Source organism: Columba livia, chromosome 9 (genome assembly GCF_036013475.1).
Source record: "Columba livia isolate bColLiv1 breed racing homer chromosome 9, bColLiv1.pat.W.v2, whole genome shotgun sequence".
NCBI classification, from domain to species: domain Eukaryota; kingdom Metazoa; phylum Chordata; class Aves; order Columbiformes; family Columbidae; genus Columba; species Columba livia.
The window spans coordinates 17,616,782-17,633,917 of record NC_088610.1 but is presented as its reverse complement, the minus strand read 5'-3'; the positions used below and the strand labels follow the sequence as shown (position 1 = coordinate 17,633,917).

Here is a 17,136-nt window from a genome sequence, read left to right as displayed (position 1 = left end):
CTTAAGAACGAGTGAAAATATCATACCTTATGAGTCTATTTTATGGGAACATTACAGGCACCATTTGTCAGACCTCTTTGCAGTCCATAGTGACAAATAATTGCTAATTGATTAGGCATTTTTTAAAACACCTAACGATCATTTATTAGCCCTTTGAAAATTATTCTTAATCACCACACAACTGTAGGTAGGTTCAGTTATCTGGCCTTGAGGCAGGAAAACACTGACTTATCTCGAATAATAAAATATCCCTGTAAATTGAGATGGTGATTGATAATATTTTCCAGTTGTGCATGTGTTTAAGTTATTTACTGAATTGGAGCTTCAGTGATAATCATATGTGTTTCTCTATGAGACCTAGGAGTGATAAATCTGCTTCCTTTACAGTTAATTAATTTTATCACTGTACTAGCTTGTCCAGGCAGACCACTCTCAGTGCATAATAAGTTACTGCAGCAGAGTGGCAGCAGCTACTTAGAAAAATCTCAGAAGACAGATCTTTACAAAGGAAATACTGAGGAACTTATAGGATGACAGAGACAGTGCTAGCCTTCACCCCAACTAAAATTGCATAATAGAAAATCCTTTTCATTTCTTTAGTTTAAAGTCAAGGTGTTAAATTCTGACCTCACTCACATCAGCAGCAAATTACCGTTTCACTCCTAAGCTGTAACTGGAATGTCCAAGGCGTGCTTTTCCTCAATAAAAAATAGGATGGGGAAAGAACACATTCCACTAGTGGAGCTTTGGTGTTTATTGGCCAGTGGCCTGAACTTAAGGCTTTGCAAGTCAGTGGCAATTAGTGGACTCTTGGGTTGGGTTGGCCCATCTCTTTTTTTATAGTCTGGAAAAGCACATTTACTATCTGGGGTTTATAATTACAATTGTATAATTCACAATAGAAAAGCATAAAAATGAGAATAGGCAATGGCAACATACATTTTTAAAATTAATATTGGTCAGATCATGAATCTTGTTTGATTTCTGCACCAAACTTTAAAACACAAAAATCAGAGAAAAACAGCACTTCTTTTGGTGGTCGACAATTTTTTTGCTTGTATTACAAGTGATATGTATGAATAGGTTAACATGATGCTGAATGTTTTGTTTGTCATGCATTGTCATGAGCCACACATTTCAAGATGAATATTTTAATTTCCTCCTAGTTCTGGAGATCTGAACTTGAATTCAGCTCATGCTGATGTCGTAGGCTAAGTTGAGTTTGCCTGGTCACTCTGTGTGGGAGCCTCTGAGCAGAGCCCTGGTTCAGTGGAGCGGTGCTCGCGGTGACTGTGCTGCAGTCTTCTCCGTGAGTTCATGCTGAATCACTGTCACCCACTGAATCAGCCAGGGCCATCCTTTTGGATCAGCCTTTTAAACAGAGAAACAGAAACAAGGTGCAGGGAATGTGCGTGAGCGTGTTAATTTCTTGCCTGTATCTCAGCCATTGTATGTGTCAGGAAATCATGTCTATATTAGAATCATAGAAAACCAAGTGAGAAGGGACTTCAAAGATTGTCTGGTCCAACCTTTCTTGGCAACAGCACTGTCTAGACAAGATGACCCAGCACCCTGTCCAGCTGAATCTTGAAAGTTTCCAGTGTTGGGGAATCCACCACTTCCCTGGGGAGATTGTTCCAGTGACTGATCCTTTTCATTGTGAAAAATTTCACTCTTGTGTCCAATCAGAATCTACTCAGGAGTGACTTGTACCCATCACCCCTCGTCTATTCCATGTGACTCCTTGTAAAAAGGGAGTCTTCACCTTCTTTGTAGCCATCCTTTAAATACTGGTACTAGTGATGAAGTCTTCTTTTGTCAAAGTTGAACAAACCCAGTTCTCTCAGCCTTCCCTCCTATGGTGGCTTCCCAGTCCTTTCATCATCTCTGTGGCCCTTTTCTGGACCCTCTCCAGCCTGTCCACATTCTTTTTGCATAGCAGGGACCAAACCTGAACACAGTGCTACATGTATGGCCTGACAAGTGCTGAGCAGAGCACGATAATGACATCTTGGTCTCTGCTGGTGATGTCCTTGTTGATGCAGGCCAGCATCCTGTTGGCTTTCTTTGCCGCAGCAGCGCACTGTTCACTCGTATTGAGCATAGATTATTTAATTTGGATACTATATTGTTTAGCAATTCCTGATATAAAATAAATTGCTTGATGTTGCTGTGAGGGTAGAGCAGATGTGGTATCTCATACTAAGGTAAACTCCTAAATGTTTGGATTCTTTAGAAACTCTCAGTACAGTTTATAACTCTAGTAGCTGTTCTTTAACTGCATTTTAAAACAGAGTTAGAAATTAATCATAAATGGAGATCTCTGTCTTTTAATCATATTTTTATGCATCTTTAAAAAGGAAGATGTGACCACTTACAAGAATATGATAATCTCTCTACATTTAGTGTTGTTTTCAGTCATGCTTTTCTAAACATTTTTCCCCCATGCAATCAGTCCAATAATTGAGAAATGGCATTTAATCTAAGAAAATTACCATTGACTCAATTTCACCATCAAAACAAAGAAATGTAAGAGCATATTTCAAAATTTCTCATCTGTAAAGCAACTTCACAGGCTATAACTGAGATATTTGTGTATTTACATCACCTAATACAAAACAAGAGAAATTGAAGGCACCATTTTTTTTCAGTGCTGAGGCATTCTCCTTCCATATATAGATATATTTTTTTAATTATTCTTGTGACCATTTTTTTGAAAATACTAGAGAAAAATGAATTCTTAAGGGCTTTGCTGGCAGACTTGTGTGATGAGGTTCTTCAGCTGTCACAGCAATAAAGATTAGTTGAATCTTGAGTTCTAGTACTGGCTTCAACAGGAGGAGTCCTGAAGTTCATGTATGTGTTTTTAGCTTAGGAAAAATTAGGTCAAATAAAATGAGGAAACTAATGGAATTTGTGGTGTCCCCACATGTCACATTTTTGTAACTTTAGGATTGGCCTCAATGTCAACTTTCTCATAGTTCTTAGTTCTTCCAGTGTTTTGGTCTTGTTTGCACTCATTTTCAGTCTTCCATTAAATTTCTGTGTCCATCTTGGCCTTGGGTGGGTAAGCAGAAGCAATACCTAGAGCATACACCCTGCTGCCTTCAGCCCCCTCCTACCTGAGCTATGCAGCCCGCAGGGGTGGACGCGGAGGAGGAAAGGATCTTGCCCACCAGCAGCTCACGCTGCTCCATGCCACCTCTTAACACCCGGGAGATGGACTCTTCATCTCACTTCATCTCTGTTTTTAACAACTACCATGATTTAGAGTAACTAATACTAATTGCAGATGTATTGTAGTGTGGGTGTAGTTACTCATTCACAGGCAGGGCCAGGTGTAATGGTCACTGAGGTCGCTGCCTCACACTGTCCCGCTGTTCAGAGGCTGGTTCCTGAGCAGCTAAGGCCATGTGCAACGGAGCAGCAACCTCCAGCGAGAGGAAAAGATGGGGAAATGGGGTTAGTAACCTCTCAGGGAAACCTCAGACATAACCTTACCCTGCAGGTGCTGTACAACCAAATGCAGTGAGCGGGAGATCTCTGTGTCACTGAACTCTAACAAGGTATTCTGGCTTTTGTCCCTCCTGTGACTGACCTAATGAAATATTGAATTTTCCTTTCTATCTTACAGTGAACGACAGGATGTATCATAGTGGGTTGCTTGAGTTTTGCATTTATTGCTTAACAAAGGCGTAGATTAAGCTTTGATTTCTCATGAGTGATCCCAATGAGAATGTACTTGGTGAGAATCCACTGCATAAATGAGATGCATGAGAAAATTTTACACAGTATCCCTAATATGAGTTAGTTTACAGGCTCTTTCTTTAAACATACTAGCATTTACAGGATGTCTTAACTAACAGTAGATCAAGCAGGACATTTCAGACAGTTGTTTGGTGTTAAAAAAAAAGCTTAGATGAGAAGAACATGTTTCCAAATAGTAATGCAGGAAGATCTATAGCTAGACTGATTGCCAGGATAAAAATGGAAAGCAGGATGGTGAATTTATAATTGAAAGTTTGCTTTATTGATAGCCTCAGCAATAATCTGAGGGTTACTGGAAAACTCAAGGCATAGGAGTATGTGCAGAGCTGGCTCTGTATAAAGTAACTGTGACATTTAGTAATTGGAAGCAATGAATCATGAAACTGGAGGTCTGGAATCAGAGGTGCTGAAGGTTTACTAACCATTTGCTAATTTAATTTTAGGATAAATATTAATTGCTTATAACCTTGAGGCTTCGGGAATTCCTGAACTTCCAAATATTCTTGTCAGTTGTTTTTAAGTGGTGGATTAGTCAGGCCATAGCACACAAGTCAATGTAATAAGTCTTTTAGTGAGTCTTATGTTTGAAAAGAGGTGTCCGGAGTTTTCTTAAAATACGGCATCATATACTTACGTTAAGTGGTAGGACAGTTTTTACAAGGCCTCTGGTTTTCTTTTTTTTCCTGTAGTAGTATTATTTTTAAGAAGACATATTTTCAGAAATTTAGAAATTTATAATGAAATAAATCAGAACATTACACACAGCAATTCAAATGTTACAGTAGCCCTGAAATGGGATGCATATATAGTTTCAAAAGTTGAAATAGCAGGTGTCAGTGAATTCTTTCAACATTAAACATACAGGGAAAGATTACAAAGTGCTCCTTTGTACCCAACTATTTTGTCAAAATTGAGACTAATGTGCTGGAGGAATTCTTTCCCAAGTGCTTAGAGGGAAAATAGAACTGTTGTGTCCCTTAAAAAGAATAATTTGTCAAAGGCTGGAAAGGGTAGTTTGTGTAGCGCTTAGCACCTTATGTGTGCTTCTGCTTGTGGTGTGCGTATGTGAATGCACGGGGATGTTCTAATGTGGCTGCCGCCATAGGACACCTCCCAGAAAACACCTCAGACACTTCCAGAGAAGAACTTGCAGTTACGTTATGCAGCGTCCCCAGGGACTGCTACCATGCACGATGAATTGCATGGAGAGTGTCTGCTTTCACAGCTCACCTTGCACGTCCTGCGTGTTCCTGAACATACTGTTCCTTTTAATCACCTTTGTATTAATAATCAATTGTTGTTTTGAATTTAACAGTAACAGGAGAATGGGTTAGACGTACAGAGCTATATGAACGGCTGACTCTCCTGGGCCAGTTACGCTGTATTTCATGTCAGTGTCTCTCTGTCGGAGAGAAAGGACAAACTGCAGGTTTAGCCTGCAGTTCTACCCTCACTTACCAACTTTTGCAGCAATTGGAAGTAACAACATTCAACTGCCTGTCAATGGTTATAGCTAATGGTTAGCAAAAGAAATCTTGTCCAACATAAATTTCGAAGTCCTCTTCCAAAGGCTTTTAAAATCATTTGAGGGGTTTTTTTACTGTTTGTTTGAACAAACTGCAGTTAAATTCTTGGACCTGTGAAGTCAGCCCGTACATTCCTGCTGGCTTCAAATGAGTGAGCATCTCGCTGCTCAGATTTTCTGAAACCTAATTCTGACTGAACTTCTGCCTTGGACAACTCCCTTTTTGTGAACATGTGCTGAGAGGACCTCCACGTCGAGCTAAGAGTATCAGATAGCAGATTGTGAAGTAACTGTGGCTATTTAACATAGGCCTCCACCACTTGCACCGAGGCACACGGCTGCCTTCTAGGAGTGGGATTTCACACCCTCCCCAGTGGAAATACTGCACCTGGCCAGGTGGCTGGGACCCGTCTGCACCAGAGAAAGTGCCGTCAAGAGTGTCACTGGGAGAGTTTGGAAACTCATGTCTGAAAACAGGCAAGAGGGAGGGAGTACCTTTTCCTCCCAGGGGACGGTAAGTGGCTTTCAGAAAGCGTTTCTTCTGCACTTACTGGAGCCTGCCAAACCAAACCAGCATGCTTGGCCCGGCTGAGTGATGTGTAGCACTGCACAGATTGCACTGGTAGCAATCACTTTGTTTAGAGACACAGGAGACATTTTGAATAATCTCCTCCAAATGTTGCTGATATTTTTTACTTCGTTATATCTTGCATTGGTTTAAGATCGTTATAGCCTCACATCAGCTGTTGGGCTTTTATTTGACCTGTGATATGCAGTGGTCACAAAGAAACGGTATTTGCACATGACACCCATGTTCACATACATGTGCTGTGGTTTTTCCCATCCTTCCTGCAAAGGAAGAGTCAGCCCCTCTGCCCATCCGGCAGCAGTGGGAGAGACTCGCAAGAAGAGAACTGTGTCTTCCTCAGCCCCATAGCCTCTGCTATTTCAGCACAGTCAGTGGAAACCTATAGTTCTATGAAAAAATGATGGAAGCACCACTGAATTGCAGGGCTCTCTTAGTGCCCAGAGCTTACAATTTCACCTCAAACAAACCAGCAACATTAAAAGTAGAGAAACTGAGAACTTACCAGCTGAGATGTCATGAGGAGGAACAGCTGAATGGGATATGGTGTTGTCTAAAGCCCTCACGTAAACTATAGTGGAAAATATTTTTTTAGGTCATTAAAAGTTCATACAGCACAAGCTCCCCCATGCTCACAGAAGTGTCCAGAGCATGAAATATCAGGTCATCAATTCAAATGTTAGAAAAGCTTCCTCAAAAATGAATGAAAATTTTCTAACTTTGTGACGAGTAATAGAGCTGCCTACAATATTTCCCATATTTCTTCTCCCCCATGGCATTTTTAACAGCACATATTTTCACAGGCACTTGTGTGAAAAATTATAGTGCACCTTTCAATGACAGGTTTTCCTGAAACGCCTCCCAGCACCAGGAATTAGCATGGTTTTATCCTGCCTCCACTTCACCCCTGTGGCCTGACTTGGGAGGAGCAGTATTGCTTCTGACACTTGCTCCTCTCTCGTCCCTGTGTGGGCAGGGGCGCAGGGCACCCCCCACGTGGTGCGTGGGGCTCGTGGCTGAAGTTACACAGGCACAGGCTGACACAAGAGCATATGAGCAGGACTTATGTAGCACATGCATCTTTTTGCCAAGAGAGAGCATTATCTCTCTATTTATGTAGCTATTTATCTGTCACACATGAGCAAGTAAAATTAATCACACCTAAGAATAAGGTTCCCAGGCCTGGTGCTGAGGATTTTTCACTGTATATTTTTCAGCCCAGGAAGCGCTATGCTACATGGGATCGTTCAGTTTGTATGTAATTTACAGGTATTGCCATGTTTTTTTTCAGTAGCATACATGTTTAAAAGACAAATAGATGAGGTTCTTAGGGACATGATTTAGTGCCAGAGTTAGGTTATGGTTGGACTCAATGATCTTGAGGGTCTCATCTGACCAAAATGATTCTATGATTCTATTCTATGTGTTCAGTGACATACACAGACCTGCTTGTGCACTGTACTGATGCACTTTGCCCGGTGGTCCCTGTGGTGGAAGTCCAGTTCCTGAAGGGCCAGAAAGTCTTATACTGTGAATAGTCACCAACAAAAAGATACAGGATGTTTGCTGTATGTGGTGACCACAGCTAGAAGGTGTGCAATGTTGTATCCACCAGTCACTGCTTAATTGTATTATTGGAGAACATTTTCTATCTTTTTCCATCTGTAACCATTACTCTCTTTGCCAAACCAAACTGTCCTGCATAGTTAAGAACAGGGAAAGAACTATGTTCATTTACATTTCTTTTTCTTGCTTTAAACACCCACATTTTGAGCACTTTTGTGAATCTGCTGGTGCAGATGTACAAACAGCAAATTTCATATTTCAAAGGAGATTATGTGACATAGTACCTGATACACATCCTAAAGTCTTCAGGAGATCCCTCTTTACAGTCCTGACATGAACTGCTGGCTCTGTCTTCCCTTTGCAGCACGAACACGCTTTGGGCCAAGACTCTTCGGTCAAAACCGATTTTGCTTCTCCTGCACCATGTCTGCTGGCTGCTACCTCCAGTGCTGATGCATTTGGAGCCTGCCTGCCTACATCCACATCTGCAGCCAAGTTCTGACATGCTGCAGTGTCCGTACCGTTCCTCACGTGCTATGGAGTCTTTCAGGAACAGGAGAGCTGTATAGCTCTATGATGTTAGGAATGATTTACTTTTTTTCCATAAATAATTAAGTTATATCGTTATTTTTTGTGCCTTTCACACTGAGGAAATCTCTTGTTATGATGTAGCAGGGATATTAACAACCTGGTGCATGAACAGAGGAGCAGGCTGAAGCCAGAAAGGAGGGAGGATATGAAATAAATTAGTAGTGGAATTAAATGTGAGTGCCATCAGTTCAGTCACAGGAAGGATTAGACCTAAGTCCACAGCATTAAACACATTAGCTTTGAACACCTCAGTAGCCCTACTGAAGTAATTGAGGGTTACTGCTGTGATTAAACAGCTGGGTTGAGTGCTGACTTGTGAGCCTTAGTGCCTGTAATTTGTCTGGGACACACTGAAAATTTATTTGACACTCTTGGATTTTCTATTAGCAATATGGTTATTGTCTTTTCTGTAGTTCATTGGTCTACAAACTGGTGATTTCCTCATAGGTCCATCTTGCAACTTCAAGAGGCGTGCACCCTTGTTGAGTACATTTTTATTTTGTTGCACATTAACACCAGAACTGGGCAAAACTGTCAAGTAAAACCTTTTAATATTTGTTCTCACTTTTAAGCTTTTTCCCCCAAGTCTTTCAATATCGTATGTGTTCACTTAGTCTGTTTTAGCAAATGACTTTGCACATGCTCATGCTGCACATACCATTATCTGAATGCAGTTATAGGAGAGGATGACATACTGTGTGGATGGTACGTCAAAGAAGATACTGGTGTGAAGGACTTGGCCATCATACAAACAAAGAAAACATTTAAAAAATCACAAGTAATCTTGGAAATCTGTGTCTGGGAAAGTGGAAAAACTCAAATTCTTCATAATAAATGGTTCACTAAGTGCAACAAAATACATTGTCTATTATAAAAAGGGGATTTTGGAGCTGCCTACACTCAGGTTTATTTTAGGGGCTGTTTTGCAGGGGGTGGCAGAGTGTCTGCATAACTGATACATTCTGCAACACCATTTCTATCTTTGGGAAGTTGCAACTAGTATTTTAGAGCATAGCATATCAAAATCCTCATTCAATCCCCTTGAATCCTATGGAGGAGATCAGCTACCAGAAGACACAGTGTTGGCAACAGCTCTGCGTTTAGTACAGTGGGGGTGACGCGGATGTAACACCACCATGGCGACTGTCATACGTGTTGTGGATGGTGCTCATGGTGGCTGCACGCACAACAAACCCTCAGGACTTGGTGTTGGCACGTTTTCTGTTCACTTACATGGTGGGTTATAAATAAGGTATTTCCTGAAGAAACCTGCTACTCAAGCACTGTTGTCATCAAATCCAGCCCAGAAGCTTGAGTGCAGCTGTGTGTTGTGAATATTTTGTGTGATGAATTGTGTGCAGACTGTGTCCCTGTCCTGCCTCGTGTAGGAGGACCCAGCAAAATGAAGACACTGCTGGGTAAGTACTAACCCATCACTGAGGAGCAGAGCGGCAGGAAATGTAGAGCCTCGTCCACAGCCCTGAGAAGCCGAGCCAGGGGCAGGGAGGAGTATCTCTGGTTCAGTCGGTGAGTTTTGGGCCAGGCCTAGGTACCCAAAGAGAGCAAGTCCCGTGGCGATGGCATATGACATGCCTCACACCTGCCTGCACTGCAGTAAGCGTTAGATCACTCCTGAAATGAAAAGTAAGTATTCGATTAGGAAGAACAGCACAGCAAGCTTCCAGAAGAGTTAGCTCAGCCATTCAGGAGGACGTGCTGCAGACACGTTACCTGTGTAATTCTAAATTCATTAGAATCTTCAGCAACAAAATTCATATAGTACTTGTTCTACTCAAAGCACTATCTGACGTACAAGGTAAGTGTGGTTTTGTTTTAGTATAAAGGTAATTCTATCTGAAATTCTTTTAACCTGTGTTACCCCTTAAAAACTTTTTTTACAAAGATATTTGAAAAAATACGCACATTTCTATATTCTTTTCCTGAGTACATTGTTTATTATTACTTTTTCTGGTGGGCTTGCTCACATTTATTCCTTTCGCTTTGTTCCCTGCTATCTGTTTATCAACAAATGCTAAATACACTCCAAGCTGACCACAAAAACTACCAAGATCAAAAGTTTCTATACCAGCTGCTAAGAAGACTAGTCCCCAGTTCTAGGAACCTGGTGTATGCGCATGCTTGGCAGTCTAAGACTTGTGAGTGAAAGGCATTTGCATTATTAAACGTACTCGAATACTCTTAATAATAAACATACGTTTTCTTCATGAATCATAAAACACTGCCAAAGTATTACTGTCCATGTGCATTTTCACGACAAGGTCAGAGATACTTGAACAGCCCCTGTGAACCAATGGCGTGCGTTTACTGACACACAAACCTTTAATTTATGACTAATGTGGAAAACAAATGTTGGGAGACTCAAGACATTACTTCGAATTTGCAAAGTAAGTGTTGAGAGGAAGTTTTCTGATTTGAAGGTATACAGTATGTCCTCCAAATACAATAAGCCCTTTCAGGATAGTTTAGTATTAGTGATTTTGGTTCCAATCAAAACCCTTTGAAGACACACACATTTTCAATCATGTGAGCACCCCACCGAACTCCAACGAAGCCACAATCTCAGGCTTCAAAGGGGCTATGACATATACTAAACATATGCTGACCTCCTTTTTTGCATCAGGATCATGTTTTCAAATATTCTACGTGCTTGAAAAAATCGAGTTTCTAAACTCCTAGTGCCTTCCAGTTAATGAAATACCATCACAGAATAGGATAGGCAAAGCCATATAATTCACATGGAGTTTGTTCAATAATTTTTAAAAAATTAAACACAGAGTTATATTTAGCTTGATACTCAGAAGTGTTAACACCATGCTTTTAATGTGACAGATTGGATTTGGAAAGCAATATAAAATGTGGGTTTCGGTGTACAGAATTTTTTATTTCCACAACTTAAGGATGTTGTTAAGATCCATGTGCATTTTTAAGATCTATTCCATCATTCCAGTGCTAGCTTGCTGAAAACATTTCTCTTTATTATCTTTCAGTGCTCTGGAGAAGTCAAAAATGGGACCTTTTATTACTCTTTTTTTCTTAAAGCAGCAGTTAGAAGCAAAGACCGACTTTGTTGTTGGCATAGAGACTTTTTGTTCATTAAACAAGCTAGAGTGTTTCAAATAAGAGTGATGTTAACCTTGCAAAAAACCAACATGTTCAATTTATGACCAAACAGTTATTTTTATGCTTTTTTCCTTCTTTTCTTTTTCCTTCTTTTCTTTCTTCCCCCTCGCTGCCTCCCTGCTTCTCCCTAACAGGTGACGTGTATGCAGTGGTTGCAGGGAGACCATACAATGCTGGATATGATTGAGAAAAAACGTTGCCTCTGCAAAGAAATAAAAGCACGACAGAAATCAGAAAAAGGACTCTGCAAACAGGACAGCATGCCTATTTTGCCGAGTTGGAAAAAGAATACTGGGACCAAGAAATACAGCCCTCCTCCTTATTCCAAACAACAGACTGTTTTCTGGGACACCGCAATCTGACAGGCGAGGGGAGGACGCCCTCGCCGCTCTGTTGCCCCGTGCCCAGGTCACCTGCTTTCTTCATAAGGCAAAGGCTCTAACCTGAGACTTACCTGCAGGTGGTGAACTTCCTAGGAAAAGAACACATGGATACAGTGCTCACCTGTCAATCAAGAGAGATATTTACATTTCCAACTGGATTAAGGCATACATATTTATCCAGGATTTTTTTTTTTGATCCAGAAGATATCAAAATGTAAATATTTCACCAGTATATTGAAAACGCCCAAACTAATACACTGTTTAAATATATATATATATATATATAAAAAATTCAAAAATTTATTAAGAATTTTACTATATAATGTTACTGTTATACTGTTTTATTACCTATTTTCTATGTGGTATTCTAATGTTTCCCCCTGCCACCACAATTTTATTTCTCCTACCTGCCTATATTTGGCCTCTGTACATAAGCATGTGGTTGTACATTTTGTTGAACAGGACAACGTACAAAACAACTCGGTGCTAGGGCTGTAGAAGTTCCCTAGAGTCGTACTCATTAGGTGTCCTTAGCTTCGGGTGGAGAGGGCTGGACAAAGGAGGCAGTTTTGGTGGGGAACAGCAAAACTGCAAGTAACACAAATAAAAGTGCTTAATGCGGATGCCCAAGTTGCATTTAAAATGCTAATTGTTCTGCACCAGTTTTCCCATAAAGTTAATCAGATAAATTGCCCTTGGTTTTATACAAATCAGTTACTAAAATTATTTGGCCAAGAAACTAAATTTTCTGCAGAACAACCTGCAACAGCAACTCTTTCTTCCTTCTATTCCGCTGACTAGCAGAGACCATGGTTCACTGTGACTAAGCATCGTACGGCCCGTGACAGAAAGATCCCATCACTTGGCAGGTTGAGGCAGTGGCACTGCAGCCACGGGTCCTGTCCACATTTGTCTTTGGTCCAGAAAATAAAGGTGACAAAATCTGTTTACATGTTTATTATTTTTAAATCCAGCAACACATCCTTACTTTACGCCGTGTCAGATTTCCCCGTGTTAGTTATAAAGGCTGGAAGTGAGACCCCTTGGAAGCCAGGAGGGAAATCCCTCGGGATTTCACGTGGTTTTGAAGCAGAGGCCCACGTAAGATGTTCTCCCGGCTATGCTGTTCCTTCTTCCTGGCTGCTTCTGTAATTGGCTTGCAACCCTGTATTATATTACACCCATTTTAACAGAATATTATGTCATGACCAAAGAATTATGACCTCCTGGTTTTAACAGGAGAAAGAGATGGCTTATACTGATTATGAGGGTGAAATCCATGTGGTGAAGTATCTTCCAAAAGGATCTGTTGAGAATGAGGGAAACTTGTACTGCTGTGGAGTAGGGAAAAAATATCTATGGCATATATTTTGTATATTTAAATTTCTATCTATGTGTCTGAAGTTGGGTAGCACAAAAGTCCCTCTTTAAAACAATCATTTTAATATTATATTCATTGAGGAGAAAAGGTGTGTTGTTTGAAACTTATTGTTATATTGGCTTTTCTTTGAAATTATATTGACAGCATTGCCACAGCTGTAATTGCTGATCAAAAAAACCAAAAATAACAAATTTTAGAAGGTTTTTGTAATCTATATTGCTAAAGTTTGAGTTTGAGTAATGCTTTATCAGTAGTAGTTTCTTTTTGTCCTCTCAAATAAAGTTTTAAAATATTTTATAATTAATGTATATTTTGATGTCCAAACTGAGATTTCTGTAAAAGATAAAGTGTGTGTTTATATGTGTGTATGTATATTAACATTATTGTGTACGTATATACGCATATGTGTACACTCATATATATGTATATATGCATGTATCTCTATATACTCATAGATGTGCGCATACGTATATACCTACATACATTAAATATCAGTGTGTGTTACGAATATACAGTGGCTGGAATGGGTACGCAATTGAAATGCAGATTTAAAGAGCCCCTCATAGCCGAAATGACAGAAGATGTGAAAAAACCCAGAGGCTGTGTCCAAACGGCACCAACTGTATATTCTGCTTATTCTCTTTTTTTAAAGAAAGAAAATGGCAGAAGAAGAACTCCAGAGATCTTGCAAAGTTCCAGAATCAGCTGGAAAGAACACGGTTTGTTGGCCAGGAGAAATCTGTTGAGATAACAGGTTTATTATTCAGAAAGTGTTTATGCTTTGTCTTCCTTGTTATGTGGCAAGAGAAGAATTTTGCATAACTATGTAGAGACATTAGCTCAACCCTTTCCCCCAACTGCACAAAGTCTCTGGTGACAAGATGAAAGCCGGCGTTGAGTCAGTCTCGATGCTCCTTCCCTGCTCTGGTCTCTTCCCGGAGCGATCAAGTTAAAACCGACTGCTGAAGCATTGATTTGCGGTCCAGAGCCGTGGGTACGCACGGGCGCTGCAGTGCCAGGCCCTTTGGGGAAAGGCAAAAGTTGATGTAAACAGTTACGTGTTTAATAGCGTTTGTTCATATTGTGTCCTTTTCATATCAATACGTAATAGGAATAATGATCAGGGAATTGAAGCATTCTTGTCCTAAGCAGACTTGCTTGAACACTTAGCCCAGCTTAAAACCACTTCTTGTTTTGCTTTTATTGCTCGACACTGTTTACATTGTCCTTCCTAAATAATTGCCCGTGTGCTTCGAGTCCTCCATTGTATCCCATGGAAACAATGGATTTTTGTTTTGAAATGTGACAGTACATGAAAAAGTAAAATATAACTTAGCACTTACCTTCAAAGCACTTTAGAAATGTGAACTAAACCTCACACTTGCAAGAATCATTTTACAGAGGAGGGAAGTGATGCTGAGGTGGATTAGTTTCCACTGGTCACGGACAGAGCCAGAGCAAGACACCTGCCACCATCCTGTCCCTTGACTGCTGCCCTCCCCATCGCTCCAGTCAACGATGCACCGTCCTGCCGAGAGCCGGCAAAACGCTCTTCACATTCTCTACATTACCTATTTATTGTCTCAGCTGTTTCTGTGTCACAGGGTGAATGACAGTGCTTAGTTACACACCGTCATTAAAGCTGTAGTCTGTATAAATATGCAATCTGTATATACATCCAGATCACATATATACACACACTTACCAAGACTGTATATATGAAATCGTTTGGTATGCACTTATTTTGCTTTAAACTCCTGAAGTTAAACATTATAGTGTAGCAATTTGTGTAAAGTGCACTGTGATTTCAAGAAAGCACAGTAAAGTCACAGGTCTTGTTATTCTTGCACTAAAAATGTGTTTACGTATATTAGCCAATGTATGTCTACTTTATTGCTCCTTTTGACAAATAAAGCAAATAGTATAAAATGTTAAGGGGTTTTTTTGTTTTGGGTTGTTTATTTTTAAGTGGACAATGGCACTATGTTTTTAAATGACAGGGTTTTTAAATACAATGAAATCATTCTGTGTTCATTCCAATGTAATACATTTACCAATATCTTGAAATTGAATGTCATGTTGCTTTTTTTCATATTTCATTAGAAATTGTCAGGTATGTGCCTGAGATTGTGTAGGAGTAAGGAGTAGCTAGAGGCTAACTGTAATCATATATTATTAGCCGTTTCTATATACGCAGTATAAATACATATTAATTTTCTTTTCATTTTTGTACTTGATTTTTTTAGGTAAGATGTAATTAAATGTACTTTGATACTTCTGAAGTAATAAGATGTTGTTTGAAGATCAATTCTGCTTTCTTTAGTGCATTGAAAATATTTTACAATAATTTAGTGCTTATTTATTTGTGCTCCAGTGTAATTATAATAAAAAGCAATAGTTTAAAATATTTGGCTGTTCATGGTCATTTGATGGTTTCAGCTTAGAGACAGGTTATTCACCAAGGATTAGCCAGAGATTCCTGGGGAGAAAAGTCAAGTCACAGTTGTGTATTTATAACATTCCCTAGGCACATTTTTAATCGCATCATTTGGTGGAGGAAATGAATTAGTTGCTTTAATAAGTTAATATTTGCAAGTCATGCCTCGTTGCATCTAAAGCCATGAGTGCCATCCTCAACTAAATCCTTATAATAAGATTTCTCTGAAGAACAGACAGAATTTTTTCTGTAAGTACCTTTCACAGTTTGGGATGGAAGATGGTCACTTCAAAGACCTTCGTTTGTAGAATATCCATGAACAGGAGAGGGACACATCATGTTCTATGTAAAGCTCTAAAAAAATCTGCTTAAAAGTCAGAATAATCTTTTCTGTTTCCAGACAGAAGCTTTAAACCCATCGGGACATAAAAGCCAGTCCTTACAGTGGAATTCCACAGTGGCAGGAGGGGACAGGACAGGGGCTGTGGGGGAAGAAAAGGACCTGTACAACCTTACAAGTGTTACTGGTCTTCCAGCGCTCAGTTTTTTAATACTTTGTGGTTTTTGTTGAAGTTCTGTAACCTGGATTCTGTATATGAGAGAAGACATTTTGTATTTTGAAAAGGTTTCCAGGAGCAAGTAAGCAGGTAGTTAATAAAAAAACCCAGTAAGAAACAGTAATGTTCTTGCTATAGCGCTGAGACCAAATTTCTCTCCCTTCATAGAAAAAGCTGCCTTTAAACGCAATCAAGGTGCTCTCCATGTTTGTATAGATCTGCATGCAGAAGTGAACCAGTGAGAATCTTTTGGTTTTCTTCTGCAGGAGGTGGTTCTGAATCTGGTTGCAGATGACCCCAAACGTGCTTTCCAAGTCCTTCCCTGCCCCAGGAGGCACGTGCTTTCCCCAGGACACAGCCTCTCTCCTCAGCAGCAACCCTGTCACCAGGGCCCATGTAATGGCTGAAGAGCTTTGCTACCTTTTATGCTTCTCTTCCACTCCCCAGCCTTTGGCATGGATGTTCAGAGTGATTCCTCCTCCAAAGCAAACTCCAGCCTTTTTATCCCAGGCTCCATGTTTCAAAGAGAAATCCTACAGGGATTACTAGAAATGAACAGAACAAGGCTTTTACAGGGATTTCTCCAGACCTAAAAGAGATTCTGCCAGTTTAAGAGTCAGACTGTTGTCTGTATTCTTCAGTGGGACAGCTCATGAAGTCCTCTGTCCTAGCTCATTTCTAAAGAGTTTCCAGGCTGACTTCCAACATGCACCTCACCCCCCGTGCCATGCCTGACCGCTGCTGGAAGACAGCAGCACCTGAAACAGAGAAAGAACAAAAGGGGAGGATTGCCACATGCCGTAAGGAGCATAAATTTGTGGCTAATTCAGATTTTTCCCTATTTGAAATACATGTATTCACTTTCTTTGCCACTGCAAAGACACTTTCTATGTGCCATCATTTCTTAAACAGAAGAGGTTTAAATTAAAAGGGGACAAGACCATAAAAAGCAATGGTTGAGTTTTACACTTGTATTGCTCTAAGATTGTTTAAAAGTGCAAAGGTGCCTGCAGTGCTCTATCTTGGGTCTCTGCTCCTTTTGCATTTTAAAAGCCGTCACAATAACACTGGCAGCAGTTACTGCTGTTTCTCCACTGCAGTCACTCAGTGACCTTCGCTGGTGCCAGAGTGGCTGCCAAGCAATTAAAGCACACAGGGGCCTGTCCTACTTGGGAACAAGAAACCTGCCCTGAGCAAAGCG

At 40.2% G+C, this 17,136-nt stretch overlaps 1 protein-coding gene across 4 annotated transcripts in view; it reads left to right on the top strand.

Annotated features, from left to right (window-relative positions):
* The window catches only part of NYAP2 (neuronal tyrosine-phosphorylated phosphoinositide-3-kinase adaptor 2), a 138,727-nt gene extending 123,379 nt beyond the window's left edge, over positions 1 to 15,348 (top strand). For all 4 annotated transcript variants that reach the window (XM_065074043.1, XM_065074042.1, XM_005513091.3 and 1 more), the window contains one exon: positions 11,312 to 15,348. In XM_065074043.1, coding sequence (XP_064930115.1) covers positions 11,312 to 11,539 — 228 coding nt within the window. In that variant the 3' untranslated portion in view covers positions 11,540 to 15,348. The remainder of the gene's footprint in view (positions 1 to 11,311) is intronic.
* Positions 15,349 to 17,136: the final 1,788 nt, after the last annotated feature.